Here is a 15503-nt window from a genome sequence, read left to right as displayed (position 1 = left end):
TCTTCCACAAAGTTGTGAACTGGCTGGATTGTGCTCTGCAATCTATTTTCTTTCTTGAATAAATAAATTCACCATTCTAACATCTTAAACATTGCCAAGAAAACAAACAGTTTCTTCTGTAAGTTTCTGCTTGTGATGACCTCCCATCTGTACATGAAATGACCAAAACCCAGTCCATTGACAAAGGGAAGGGCACTGTAAAGCAGTACATGAGTAATGAACTGTATTGCTTTATTGTCTGAGAATAACAAACATCTGGAAAACATCTATAACTCGAATGATTTTATTCCCAGCAACATTCTGGTAAATCTTTTCTGAACCCTCTCCAGCTTAATAATATCCTTCCTATAACAGAACAACCAGAACTGCACTCAGTACTCCAGGAGAGGCCTCACCAACAACCTCAACATGTCGTCCCAACTCCTATACTCAAAGGTCTGATCAATGAATGGAAACGTGCCAAATGCATTCTAAATACCCTATCTACATGAGACGTAAATTTGAAAGAATTACCTGAAAGACTCGGTCTCTCTGTTTTACAACACCACCAAAGGCCCTACTTTTAACTGTATAAGTCCTGCCCTTGTTTGTTTCACCAAAATGCAATACCTCGCATTTTTCCAAATTAAACTCCATCTGCCAATCCTCAGCCCATTGCCCTAATTCATCAAGATTTCTGTAAAATCTTCGATAACCTTCTTCACCATCCATTATATCACCAATTCTGGTGTCATCCACAAACTTACTAACCATGCCTTCTATAGTCTCATCTAACTGACAAATGAAACCATCATCAAACCCTGTGGAACACTCCTGGTAACAGGCCTCCTGTCTGAAAAAAACTAGCCTCCACCATCACTCTCTGTCTCCTGATATTAAGGCAATTTATTTCCAATTGGCAAGTTCACCCTGAATCCCATGTGATCTAACCTTACTAATTAGTTTACAATGCAGAACCTTGTTAAAGACTTTACTAAAATTTAAGTAAACAATATCTACTGCTCTGCTCTCATAAATCTTCTTGGTTACTTCCTCAAAAAAAAAATCAATCAAGTTTGTGAGGCACAATTTCTCTCACAGAAAACCATATTGACTATCACTAATCGTTCCTTGCCCCTGCATACAAATTCTATCTTTCAGAATCACCTCAAGCAACTTCACCACCACCGAAATCAGACTCATAGGTCTTTAGTTGTCAGGCTTCTACTTACATCCCTTTTAAACAAAGGTACATTAGCTACTCTCCAGTCTTTCAGCAGCTCACCTGTAGTTATAAATGATACACTCGTTTTGCAAGGGGTCCTGCAATTTCCTCCCTAACTTCCCACGATGTCCTAGGATACATTAGATCAGGTCCCAGACATGTATCCACCTTTGTATTTTCTAATACCTCAAGCACTTCCTCTTCTGTAATGCGAACCTATTTCAAAACATCAGTATTTATTTCCATGAGTTCTCTAGTCTCCATTTCTTTCTCCACAGTTATTCCTGATAAGAAATATTCATTTAATATGACTCCCATCTCCTGAGGTTCAATATCATTTCACAACTTTAATAAGGTTGAGGTCAAAACAGACATCCAAGAGTAGGAATTCTTGATTATGAAGCAGGTTTACATCTTTTACATCTGATGTCCTTTATGCTATACAGTAGCTTGTAGCAATATCTTTTATCTTGCTAGTGCTACCTCCTGAACCATTTAATTGGACTGTGATAGTGTGTAAAGTGTTTCTTCAAGCATGGTACATTAACTTAATAGCATTGTGACACCCCTGCATCTAGATTTCCACTAGGGAAAATTTCTTCTTGATGAACATTTGGTTTGGATCACTGATAAACCTTTGAGGTAGTTTGGCCTTTACTTCAATTGTAGCCTGTTCTCACTAATTGAAATGTGTGTATGAGTAGTTATTTGACTTCCTACTGTTCTGTAACTCTCATAATTCTGCACATTTTCTGGATGTAACCTCTCCCAGTTATGTGGATTGGGCCTTCTAAATTGCCCACAGTTGTGCAGGGATGTGTAGGCTAGAGGGATTATGGAGGGGGTTGTGGGGATGGGGTTGGTTGAGATGCTCTTCAGAGGGTCAGTGTGAACTTGACAAATGGCTGTAAGGATTCTGTTATTCTAATTGGGCTCATTCTGGGATAAACAAAGCTTTCTCCCTCCCAGTTAGTAGGTTGGGAAACCAGTCATTTTTCTCAGCTGCTGGGAAAGCAAAGAATTGGGACAGTGGCAAGTTGAGGGCCTTAAAGAGCCATTAATTGATCATTTGAGAACTTTAAATTGTGGAAAATTGAGGAAGCCCTCAATGGGCATTTGCACCCAGCATTGAATTGCTGAGATGGTGAAAAGCGGGTGAGTAAATTTGGTCAATTGTTTGGCTTTCTTGCCACCTTCCTCACCACTTCCAGACTGATTGATAATCATACCCACAGTCCCAGGATGTTGTGGTGGCTGGTTACAACAATGGCTTTGAGATGGTGCCATGCCCAACCTCTTGTCTGATAGTACACTGCAGAAAGAAATGCATTTGTAAACAAAAAAAAAGAGAAACTGATCTGATCAAATTTGACGTTAGATGGATTGCAATGAAGCTGAAATTACAAATACAGTGAAAATTAGTATTTTCAGTACAAAGAGAACCATTGTTTAGTACAGAAACAATGAACAGGTTTTGCCAAGATGGTAGGGATTTCTATGACTGATATTTAGATTAAAAATTTAAATTAATGGGAATGAATGAAATAATTAAATATATCATTATTGTTATCCCAGAAATCATCAATTGTATTTTCACGGGAGAGCTGACTGTCAATTTGGCACTAAGTATCTTTGGCACTAATTTGGGAATATGTCTGGAATGTGTCCCTTTATTCTCTTTACATACTCAAGATCAAATTTACAATGTTTCTGTGAAGCACCTTAAAATTTCTTATTACATCAAAGGTACTATTTAAACCTAAGTTATTGTCATAGCCACCTGAATGTTTGACCTGGTTAGCATCGATTGAACTTCTTTAAAATCTAGCTATTACATGATTACAATTTGTAAATGGAAAATATGCAGAAACATTATCATTGGGATGATTAATGAGAAATTAATCTGGCACATTTATTTCTGCTTGCTCTGCCCTGGTTTTACTGGGAAAGTCAAAAGATCCTGTACTCCTGCCAGCAGGTGCTAACAGGAATAGTTCTCATGGTAACCTCAGTCAGACGCAGTCTGTTCAATCCCTAGTGTAGATCTCCAGGCCTTGTTTCTGATTTTAGCTGCTTTCTGCCCTAGCAACACTAACCCAATTGTTGGTTGCTAAGCAAGAAGCACATGAAAGAACACAATACAAAAAGCAAGGTACACTGGCTATGAAAGTAAAATATGTGTTGGGTCAGAAATGCATCAATTAAGATGACAATGTCTGTCCTCCAGAATGCATTTTTTAAGTTTCCTTTACTGTTTGTTAAATCCTTCAACAGAATTGTTCAGAGACTGGGAGGTTAAGATGGATGTGAATTGATTGATTGCTGTTGGTCATGCAAAATTGTGTCAGAAAGCAATCGATAGGACATGAAAAATTCCTTGAACTGTCTTTAAAAAACATGTCATTCCATTCTCACAGGGTAATTGGACTTCCTAAGCTCCTTCATCCACCTCCTGAACTTGATGACAATACTGGCTTTTTTGACCAAGTAGCTGTGGCAAGTGGTCCTCACCATAGGGATCATCACAGTTGAGTCTGGCATTCTCTCACCTCATGATCTTACATATGTTCTCTCCAGCTAAATCATGATAAGGAAAATGAAGCTTGGTTGAAAGCCCTCCTCAGTAACTCAGAGGCAGTGACAGTGGCTGAAAACACTGGGCTTGTGACTTAGTGTATCTTCAGACAAAACCTTTAACAATAAACCCTGGGGGATCTGATGAAAGAAAGCTCTTGGCCTTTATTGACACGAAATGGTAGCTTTTCCAAGTCATCAATTGTCGTGAGCGTGTATTAGAAGATCACAGGTGCATTGTACAAATCTTCCTGACTGTTGGGGCACAATTCTTTGATATTTTCTTGCTGCAAGGGAGTTAACTCATGTTAGGCGAGGTCTCAAAATTTACCTTTTGAGACTTTTCTTCAATGGACAAATTGATCAGTTAGAATCTGCAAACAATTTTGACTCAGCCAGTATCAATATATCACTGTATCACTAATCTGTGTGATTTATCACAGCATTTTTGTTTTGCTTGTTGAACTCTTTCATATAATAATCGAAAAGTGGGATGCTGGAAAAGCACAGCAGGGCAGGCAGCATCCAAGGAGCAGGAGAATCAATGTTTCGGGCATAAGCCCTTCATCAAAGGAAGGAACTTTAAAAATATAAAACTCACATTAAACATTTGTCTTGTTCTGGGACTTATTTAGTCAGATTAGCAAAGTGGTAATAAGGAGGAATGTCTTACTACTTGTTTATACTAATTAGAAATAGATTTATAATGAACTCCTGAAAACACAGTTGTGAAGGTAATGCTTTTTGCACATTAACTATTTGTAAAACAGTATGTAAATTATTTCTCCCACAACTTTCACTGTTCCCATTTCAGTCAGAAGATAAAGTCAAATTACTTAAGCTAACTGAGATTTAGGATCATGTCTGTTCTGAGCATGACCTTCTCATACAGATAAAGATGAAACAGACATATTCCTGATGAAGGGCTTTTGCCCAAAACATCGATTTTACTGCTCCTCGGATGCTGCCTGAACTGCTGTGCTTTTCTAGCACGACTCTAACCTAGCTAGAATTTGCAGAGGAGAGCAAAATTCAGGAAAGACCTAAATGTGTGTCAGCAGTCAGACCTGTTATATTCTTTACCATATCTGCATAAACAGTCACTTTCAGGGCAAGTTAAAGTCATCATTGTATTAACATTTAATTAACTGGGCTCTTCAGATATCAGTTGGAGATATACATCATATACGAGAGTGTGTGCTGAAAAAGCACAGCAGGTCAGGCAGCATCTGAGGAAAGGGCTTATGCCCAAAACATCGATTCTCCAGCTCCTTGGATGCGGCCTGACCTGCTGTGCTTTTCCAGCACCACACTCTCAACTCTGATTTCCAGCATCTGCAGTCCTCACTTTCTCTATATACATCACATACACAAGGAACAGGAGTAGCCCATTCATCCCTTCATGTGTGCTCCGCCATTCAGTTAGAACAAGGCTAATAATAATAACCTCAAAACTGTATTTCCGCCAATATTCCTTCTAATCTTCAAAGTTCCATACATGGCAATTGATATTAGCATGCCACTTGCAGCATTAACTTACAGTTCCAGAAGGCACTGCCAGGGACTGACCTCAGAGACCCGGAAACAGAGGAAAGAAAATTAGAGGAGCTCTGATTCTCTCTTAATAACTTTTCACCCACTTGCTGAAGATGAAGATATCTACCTCTGTTTAAAATTATTCAAGCACTATGCTTCCACTAGCTTTTCAGGGAGAGAATTTGAAAGACTATGACCCTCTGAGTGAAAATATGTTGCCAATGCCTAATTTTTGTTTTAAATGGGCTAGCCTTAATTTTAAACAGTGACCCTTAAGAGAAAACATCCTCCACCCTGTCAAGACCCCTCAGCATCTTGTCTTCATCAAATCACTTCTTACTCTTTCAAATCCAGCTGACACAAGCTTATCCTGTCCAACCTTTCCTCATACATAAATCTATTCATAGGGTCATATAGTCATAGAGGTGTACAACATGATAACTAATCTTTTAGTCCTACTCGTTCATGCCAGCTAGATATTTTACATTAATCTAGTCCCATTTTCCAGCATTTGGCCCGTATCCCTCTAAATCCTTCCTATTCATGTATCAATCCAGATGCCTTTTAAATTTTGTAATTATACCAGCCTCCACTACCTCCGCTGGAAGCTCATTCCATACACACACCACCCTCAGCATGAAAATGTTGCCCTTAAGGCACTTTTCAAATCTTTCCTCTCTCACCTTAAAACTATGCCATCTGGCTTTGGATTCCCTTAATCGAGAGGGTGTTGCTGGAAAAGCACAGCAGGTCAGGCAGCTCATTCCTGATGAAGGGCTCTGGCCTGAAACGTTGATTTCCTGCTTCTCAGATGCTGCCTGACCTGCTGTGCTCTTCCAGCAACACACTCTCGAAGCTGATCTCCAGCATCTGCAGACCTCACTTTCTCCTTTGGATTCCCCTACCCTGGGGAAAAAGACCTTTACTATTTCCCCTATCCATGCCCCTCATGATTTTATAAACCTCTATAAGGTCACCCCTCAGCTTCTGACACTCAGGGAAAATAGACCCAGCCGATTAAACTTCTCCTTATAGCTCAAACTCTCCAACCTTGGCTAGGATCAGTTAATATGTACTTTACTGAAAGAATGACTAACATTTATATAGCAACTATTATAACCTCAGGATATACAAAAGGCTTTACTGTACTTTGGAAGTGTAACCACTGTTGTCATGTTGGATTTAAAACAGTCAATTTTCACACAGCAAGATACAACAAACAATAATGAGATAATAGCCAAATTATCTGTTTTTGTGATACTGATTGAAGAAAAATATTGATCTGAACTCAGTGGAGCATTCTGCTCCTATTCAATGAATGTCACTGTATTCAGGTCATCCTGAGTGGGTAGACAACGTCTTCAATCGACATTGCAGTCAAACTTTATGTCAGCACATCCCTGGATTAGAGTGGCAGCTTGGGTCTAATTGCCAAGTCACTGGACAGCAACTTGAATATATAATCTTCTGACCTGGAGGTGAGAATGATACATAATGAGTCATAATTGACACCTTGCAGTATTAGGGAGGCCACATTTTGAATATGACAAATACCAGCAGCTGACTGGGCAGGCACATTGTTTTGTCCAATAAAAAAGCACATAGAACTGAGGATGCTGGAAGTCAGTTACCATCAGTAGCTGGCAATGAGGTGGCTACGGATATGAGGGAAGTGCCTGAAGTTATTAACCCACTGTCATCCTGTTGTATGGGGATATAGTTAAGCTGAATGGCAGATGTCTTTTCCCAAGGGTAGGGGATTTCAAGACTAGGAGGCATACTTTTAAAGTGAGAATAGAAAGGTTTTAAAAAGACATGACAAGGCAATGTTTTCACACAGTGGTTTGTGTGTGGAATAAATTTCCACAGAAAGTGGGGGATGTGGGTGCAGTCACAATAGTTAAAAGACATTTGGATAAGTAGGTGAATAAGAAATGTTTGGAAGGATATGGGCCTAGCACAGGCAGGTGGAACTAGTTTAGTTTGGGATTATGTTTGGCATGGAATGGTTGGACCAAAGGTCTGATTCCATGCTCTGACTCTATGACTATGACTCTTTTAACCAGTCGTGGAATCACAAGTCTAGGAAATGGCCTTTGCAAGCAACCAGCATCATACGACAAGTTAAAAATCAACTGGTCGAAGGTTTCATTTACTTCCAAGAGTGATGGTGAACCCAATTGTACAATCTATTGACATTAGCTATGTTGGCCTAACAGAATTGCTTCATATTATTGAAATGTCGAAGTTTTTGATTGTATAGGGATGGTAGAAGCACCTGCTGCTCCTAGCAGTTCTGAAAAGAGAATCAGCAAAGTTTGTGAGGATATGTAAATGATGTGAAGGTTAATAATGGCATAATAAATTTGAGCTCTCTGATGAACCTTTAACTGAAGTTGTTCAGACTGCAACATAGCCTGGTGAATAATCCATCATGGCAGACTCAAATTTGATGTTGGATGCTTTGAAGTTCAAAGCTACGAGTTCAAATAGAACATTTCATTCATTCATCTCTAAAGAAAGAATTATCAGTACCGGTGCAGACGTCATGTTAAATAAGGAACATTCCTCAAGAAATATGACTATAAAAGTGAAATTGTTGATTTTACCAATGTAATGCATTCTCTGAAGGTGATTGAAGGATTTCAACGAACTCAGAAGGTTTAAATATAGGATCTAGTTATGTCAGTGCAGGTTTGCTGGCAGATTGTTAATAAAGATTTGTTCATGCAGCTTAATAATGAGGTGCATGTGACTCTATTGAAAGACACCACTGAGATGGGATGACAAATGCCTGCATTTTCAGGATATGATCAAAAACAAATAACCTGGTGAAGAGATCAGGAATATAATTTTTTTTAAAAGTCACTCATTCAGAAATCTTGGTTACTGCAAAAGAGGAAATGCCTGCTTCAATGGGGCAGTCATTTTCTGTGGAGGAAATTCATGAGATTGCCTCCAGGTGAGGGAATTGGGCAGTTGTCTGTTTCAGCAGGAAAGACCATCTCTGGTAAGGGCATAGAATAAAAGGCAGAAGATTAAAAGGAATTTACAGGCTTCACACTATCAAAAACAAAATCAAGATCAACTTTCTTCATGTTAGAGACCTGCCAGACATCTAAGTCCAAAAAGAATGTGTTCTGGCAGAGTGCCGAAGCCACCAAACAACCTCAATTTGGAAAGCCAGAGACTAGAGGTACATGGGTAATGGCAAATGCAATTACATTTATGAATTATAATTATTTTCATGGAAAAATAGATTTAGAGAAAATATTGTATTACGTGTTAAGGTCTAAAGGGTTAGTGCTGAAGACTAAAGACTGCATTACCCAATATGATCATTTTACATGCAATGAGGCAGGAGAACAGCTCTGGATCTTGTAAGATCTAAGACATTCTCATAGGCTTAGCAACAATGTTTATCATACTAACGTGACTTATACCTGATTTAATACTGCAATGAATTTTACCTAGTTTAAGAGAAACATCCTCTTGTCTAATGGTTTCAGTCTACCACACTAGACCAAGTGGTTCCTATAAATCTTGACCTAAAAAGGATTAAGATGGCAGTAGATTACTCTTATGGTGATCAATAGTCCAACTAGCTCTTACAACGTGATCAGCTACAACAAAATGAAGCCTGCAAGTGACTCCTTAAGGGACTCAAATGGCCTTATGGAACGCAAGCAGATGCAGTAAGGCTAGCCTCTGCCTTCCCACTTGATCTTTCAACCACTCCGCCTTCCAAAGCATACAGAAAGGTCCCATAAAACTTTATCACACTTCAAATAACAGCTTAATAATAGTTTCAAATAAGGGTTTGAAATAGTTTAATCCCAGATAATAAATTTACAAATATACAGAAGATACAATGGAAAATCTCCTATTTTGATCATTAATATATTTTAATAACTAGTGTACCACAATTGATAGAAAACAGTTGAGAATTTGTTTGAATTAATGTCAGAACTTTGCCTCTGAATCTCACAATGAAAGATGTCCACGTGTATCAGACAATTTCAGAATCATTACATAATCTATTAGATTGAACAAATCATATAACAAATAAGAATCAATTGGGACTCCTCTGAAAGTTTATTTAAATACATTTCAGTATAATTAAAGATCTATTTTTATCTAAAATATTTTCAATTGAAATATAAACACTCTTCAAAAACTGTAGACTATGACTTTTGTTAGAAACATGTGCTTTCAGTTCAATTCGAATCACACGCTGTTTGACATGAGATTTAACTCATTAATTTAGGGAAGATTATTCTGTCATGAACTGTCAAGCTGTGCATGTATCTATTCAGTGACTGAGAAATCTGCTGGTTAGTGCATCCCCTCTATAATTTGCACTTGGTACCAAGGAACAGAGTAAAGCAAGAGTAGCATTCTTCTTTGGCACAGCCTTTGGGAACAATGATCATAATACCTATAGGCTTAGAATAATAAAGGAAAAGGACAAGGAACAATGAAAAGTGAAAATATTCAGATAGGGAGGCTGGAAATCCATGTAATCCAGGTGGATTGTAGTCAAAAGTTGCAGAAAAAGTAGTAAGTAAGCAATGGGAAATCTCAAAGAGGATGTAGGTTTGGTACAAAGTAGATACGTTCCCACCTGGGAGAAAGAATAGGAATCCAAAGCTAGAACTCCCTGGATAACTGAATGTAGAGAGATTAAAGTGAATGAAGTAAGAGGAAGCTTCTGATAGGTGTAGCATTAATCACCCAGTGAAGAATCAAGCTGAAACAAGCAGCACAGAGAACTACAAAAAGGAAATAAGTGGGGAAAGAGAGTGTGTGAGAATAATCAGTGGCTAACACAAAAAGAAACTCAGTAGTTCATTACAAACACACTGAACCCTCAAAATAATATTCTTGAGGAGGCAGACAGTATAGCTAAGATGGTATATGAATACTTGAATTCTGTCTTCATGAAAGCAGACGATACTATCAATCTCACAGTAAAGGAAGAGATATTAGAGAAGTTAAACTGATAAAATGCAAATTTCAGGGATGACTTGAAGCAGAAGGATTCCTCTGTCCAGGCAGAAAGTTGTTGTGGTAAATACCAGACTCTTCACCCACAATCCTCCTCTGACATGTGTCAAAGGACTAGAGGTTTGCAAATGTTACCTGCCCTCTTTCAAAAAGTTTGTAGCTACATGTCCATCAGCTTAATGTGATGATGGGCATTTATTAAATCAGGAAAAATGTATTTGTCTAAAAAAAAACTTAACAAATGAAATCCAGTTTATTGTACCAGATTTATTAAAGGTAAGTCATTCGCTAAATTGATTGAGTTCTTTGATGAAGTAACACAAAGGATGATTGAGGTTGATATGATTAATATTTTGCTTTTGGATGTTCAAGAGACACTTAACAATTTATCATACAATGTACTTGTCGCCAAAATTAAATCAGTCACTGAGTGGTTAAAGCACGTGCTAACACTCTGCAAGGTTACCTTATCCTACTCCACCATTCGTTCCCAATATTCCTGGAAATTACTTCATCCAGGTTCTCTAGTTTCACTTTAAAAAACATAAATGAAGCTGCAATTATCACACTCTCAGGTTGCATGTTCCAGATCAGAATCACGTTCTGAATAAAATGTGTTTATTTTTATCATGACATTTTTGATTCTTTTGTCAATGGATTTAAACCTGTGTCCATTTTTCTACTCTACCAGTTGGAATAATTTCACTATCTGTTGTGCCTAAACTTTCAAGGTTTTCAATACATCAAATCTCCTCTCAAAGTTATTTTCTCTTGGGAAAATAATCTCAGCTTTTCTAATATGTCTATGTAATGTGAGTCTCTCATCCCTTAAATCATTCTCATAAATCTTTTCAACATCCTCTCAAATGTCTTCACAGACTTCCTAAAGTGGATGGCCACAATTGATTAGAATATTCCAGCTGAAACCAAGTCAGTGCTTTATAAAAGCTCATCACAGCCTCTCTGCCTTTATACTCAACATTTCTATTTATAAATTCCTAGATCCCATATGTCTGATAAAGGGTTTTGGCCTGAAATGTTGACTTTTCTGCTCCTCGGATGCTGTCTGACCTGCTGTGCTTTTCCAGCTTCACATCCATTGAATCTGACTTCGGGCATCTGTAGTCTTTACTGTCTCCCACATATCTTTTGAGCTACTTTCTCAAACAGCTTTTCCACATTTAACAATTGGTGTACATGTACACCCCACATCCATTCATTCCTGATCTCCAATAGAAGTGTACCCGTTAGTTTATACTGCCTGTACTTGGCCAGGAGCTCTCCCTGGTCTTAATTCCAGCAAAGGCTCACCAGTGGCCTTGTCAATGCTAGACTGGCATTGCATTGGAACAAAAGAACTAGAAGCAGAAGTAGCCAATTGAAGCCAACAAACCAATTCCACCATTTAAATATGATCAAGGTTGATCTCATCTTGACCTCAACTCCACTTTTTTCCCCACTCGCCATATTCCATTATTGATTTTAATTCTGTCTATATCCTCCTCACATTTATTGAGTTTCCTGGCATCCTCTGCACTCTGATTTAGATTTGGTATCCCTTGATTTAAAGAGCCAGTTCAGGTGTCTCACTAGCTAGTAGACATCACCTCCATCTCTGGACCAATATTTTCCACATGGAAACAGATTGGTTAAAGATAGCTATGAAACATCTATTTCTAGGTCCAAGTGGATTTGGCAATGCTATATAAATGTCTACAACTCATTTGTGCAAAATATTATTCATTTCACACTGCTGCTGTATGTAACACATATTTCAGTTTTAAGCACACCTAAGTTTTTATAGTTCATCCATGTGGCACACTGTACTTTGTAATAATTTGCTAGGTTCTTACAATCCCTTTACGTAAGTTTGTTTAGTTCCCACATGGAATGATCAATTTGGTCCTAACCACCTACAATGCAAAACTGCAGATGTAAAACTAATGCAAGCATATTACTATCTCTGGATCTCATGTCTCGCATCAATAAAAATAACCCAGTTTCACATATTTCTCCCTAGACAGAAAGAGATGAGTCAAGGACTTTAGGATTGACTGTTGAACAGAAGCATAGATAAATGAAAGGAGCTTCAAAATTATTGTTTTAAACACCTCATATTCTTGTTGCAAATACCATCCCTTTTATTTTGATGGAAGATTAATCGAATTAAAATAAATATTTGACAACTGTTTTATGACGGCAAAGGAAAAAATCCAATATAACATCAAGAAGAAGCATATTAATACAAGATTGTGAACATAACCAATAATTTATATTCTCAGTTTACAAGACGTGCCCACAATGTTGAATACCTTGAATTTTATTGTGTTCCTCAGAAAAGGCTTTAAAATATGATTTTATCAATAGATAAATACCATGCTTAACCGCATGCTGTATGGGTCCCAGTAATTCAATGATCACATTATCGGTTATCTTTGAGTGTGGCCTTCAAATAGATACTTGTAATTATTGCCTGGACAGAATTTTTTAGAATGGAGCATCTTTATAGAATATACCCAATTTTTATTCCACTGACTTTAGATAATCATATGTTAAAGTCCTGCTCCAGTATCATACTGAAGGTACATTATTGGAGGTGTCATCTTTTAAATGCAATGTTAATTCAGAGCCAACCTGCCTTCTCAGAAGCACACAACATACATCTGGTGGGTTACCCCTCAATCCAATGCTAAAAACCACATTGCTTTCATCATACTGTTTTGTTGGTCCTACCTGTGCATAAATTGGTAGCCATATATTTTTGCAAATAGGAAATAGGCATTGTTGGCAATGAATGCTGACATTTATTCCCCATCCCTAATTTCCTTTCAGAAGGTGGTGGTGATCACAGTTAATTAATGAAGGTACATCCACAGTATTGTTAGGAAGGGAATGTCAGTATTTCACCTAGTGACAGTGAAGAAGCAAGAATATTTTTCAAGCTAAGGTGGTTTGAGGAGAATCTGCAGGTGGTGATGTCCCATGCACCAGTTCCTTATTCTTCTAGAAGAGGTCATAGATTTGTAAGGTGCTTGCAAAGGAGGCTTTCGAAGTTGCTGCAGTGCACTAAAAATGAGGTACCAATCAAGAGGGCTGTTTTATCTTGGTTGGTGTCAAGGTTATCAAATATTGTTGGACCTGCACTTAGAGTCATAGAGGAGAAAGTGAGGACTGCAGATGCTGGAGTATCAGAGTTGAAAAATGTGGTGCTGGAAAAACACAGCAGGCCAGGCAACATCCGAGGAGCAGGAGAATCGATGTTTTGGGCATAAGCTCTTCCTCATTCCTGAAGAAGGGCTTATGCCCGAAATGTCGATTCTCCTGCTTTTCGGATGTTGCCTGGTCTGCTGTGTTTTTCCAGCACCACATTTTTCAACTTAGAGTCATAGAGATGTACAGCACAGAAACAGATACTTCAGTCCAATTCGTCCATGACGACCAGATATCCCAACCCAATGTAATCCCACCTGCCAGCACCTGGCCCATATCCCTCCAAACCCTTCCTTTTCATATACCCGTCCAGATGCCTTTTAAATGTTGCACCTTTACTAGCTTTCGCCACTTCCTCTGGCAGCTCATTCCATACACGCACCACCATCTGCGTGGAAAAAGTTGTCCTTAGGTCTTTTTTATATCTTTCCCCTCTCATCCTAAACCTATGCCCTCTAGTTCTGGACTCCCCAACCTCAGGGATAAGATTTTGTCTATTTATCCTATCCATGCCCCTCATAATTTTATAAACTTCTATAAGGTCACCCCTCAGCCTCCAAAGCTCCAGGGAAAACAGCCCCAGCCTGTTCAGCCTCTCCCTATAGCTAAAGTCCTCTAAACCTGGCAAAGTCCCAGCAAATATTTTCTGTCCCCTTTCAAGTTTCACAACATCTTTCCAAATGGACAATATTCTATCACACCCGTATCTTATAACTGGTGAACAGGCTTTGGGGAATCAGAAGATGACTTACTTGCCATAGAATTCGCAAGATTTGAATAGGTCAAATTAACTTTCTAATTTGTTAGGAGCTTGCACTCAGATTAAAAAGGCCAAATTCATAAGGAGTCCAAACAAGACTGTAAGATGTGATAGTTTTCTTTTCAATGAAATATAAATGAGGCATGTTCAATTATTGGTTGACGCATTCTTCCAGATTACTGGCTGGCAATGAAGATCAGGTCTACAAGGTCCCTATCTGTCTCTGCTCATGAAGTTCAGGCACATCCAGCAACATCCATGTCCAACAATGCCCAAGTGCATTATGGGACTAAACAGACACAAAACTAAAAAAAGAGTGAGCCTTTGGAGCAGGTGAACAAATGTGACCAAATTGTAGGTTTGAGATGATTTTAAAGAGAGGAAGAAGTAGAAAGATAAAGAGGGAAATTCTGATCCTAAGAGTTGGGGAACTGAAGGCAGGTCCACCAGCAATATTAACTTTGCCTACCTGATTCTGATTGGTCCCCATTGACGGCTGCCTCATCTTTCGCCTCTCCTCCGCTTTCATCCTCTCCCTTTTCAGCTGCTCCAGAGTTGCCTGCTCCTTCAGACGCTTCTGCGGAAGTATCCCCCTCACACTCCGGCGTGCCATCTGCCTTCTGCTCAGCCTCTTCCTTCTCTCCCCCCTTCAGCTTCTTCCTGGTCATGTGGCCACGGAAACTTGCCTGGATTTTGGCAGCAGCTGCATTAGCCTCCTCGTCGTCCAGTGGGATATCGAGAATATCCTCCTCCTCATGCTTTGTGCAGGTTTCTTCCTTATCGGCCTTCATTGAATGCAAGGAGAGGGAAGAAAACAAGTTTTTAGATATGAGTGATTCACAAAATCCTCGCTCTCCCAAAATAAACTTTCACTCATCTCCAAGCAAACATCTTGAAGATAAAGTATACACATTGAATTTTATTTGGTTCGGAGATTACTACAAAAACCAATTGGATTTAACAAACAGTGGGTGTTCAGCAGCAGACTGCAAAGGCAGATCTTATGATACAAATCACTGTGCACCGTAATATTGTATTTACGTGGGTGAGTAGAATTGTTCTTTACTTTCTCCCACTCTGGGTATCCAGCCTCCCTCCTACACTTCACCTCCTTCTCCAACACATTCCAAGTTGATAAAATAATGTCTATGAAAGGAATATACAGCTTGGGTGAACAGCAACGAGACATGGCCACGTGAATTTGGAAGAAAC

At 38.7% G+C, this 15503-nt stretch overlaps 1 protein-coding gene across 2 annotated transcripts in view; it reads right to left on the bottom strand.

Moving 5' to 3' along the window:
* The window catches only part of LOC140494118 (neuromodulin-like), a 154099-nt gene that overhangs the window by 41117 nt on the left and 97479 nt on the right, over positions 1-15503 (bottom strand). For both annotated transcript variants that reach the window (XM_072593122.1, XM_072593123.1), the window contains exon 2: positions 14761-15076. In XM_072593122.1, the coding sequence (XP_072449223.1) occupies positions 14761-15076 (316 nt within the window). The remainder of the gene's footprint in view (positions 1-14760; positions 15077-15503) is intronic.

The sequence above is a fragment of the Chiloscyllium punctatum genome, chromosome 23 (genome assembly GCF_047496795.1).
Source record: "Chiloscyllium punctatum isolate Juve2018m chromosome 23, sChiPun1.3, whole genome shotgun sequence".
Lineage (NCBI taxonomy): Eukaryota > Metazoa > Chordata > Chondrichthyes > Orectolobiformes > Hemiscylliidae > Chiloscyllium > Chiloscyllium punctatum.
Note: the sequence above shows the minus strand (reverse complement) of the source record. Positions and strands in the feature narration are given on the sequence as shown.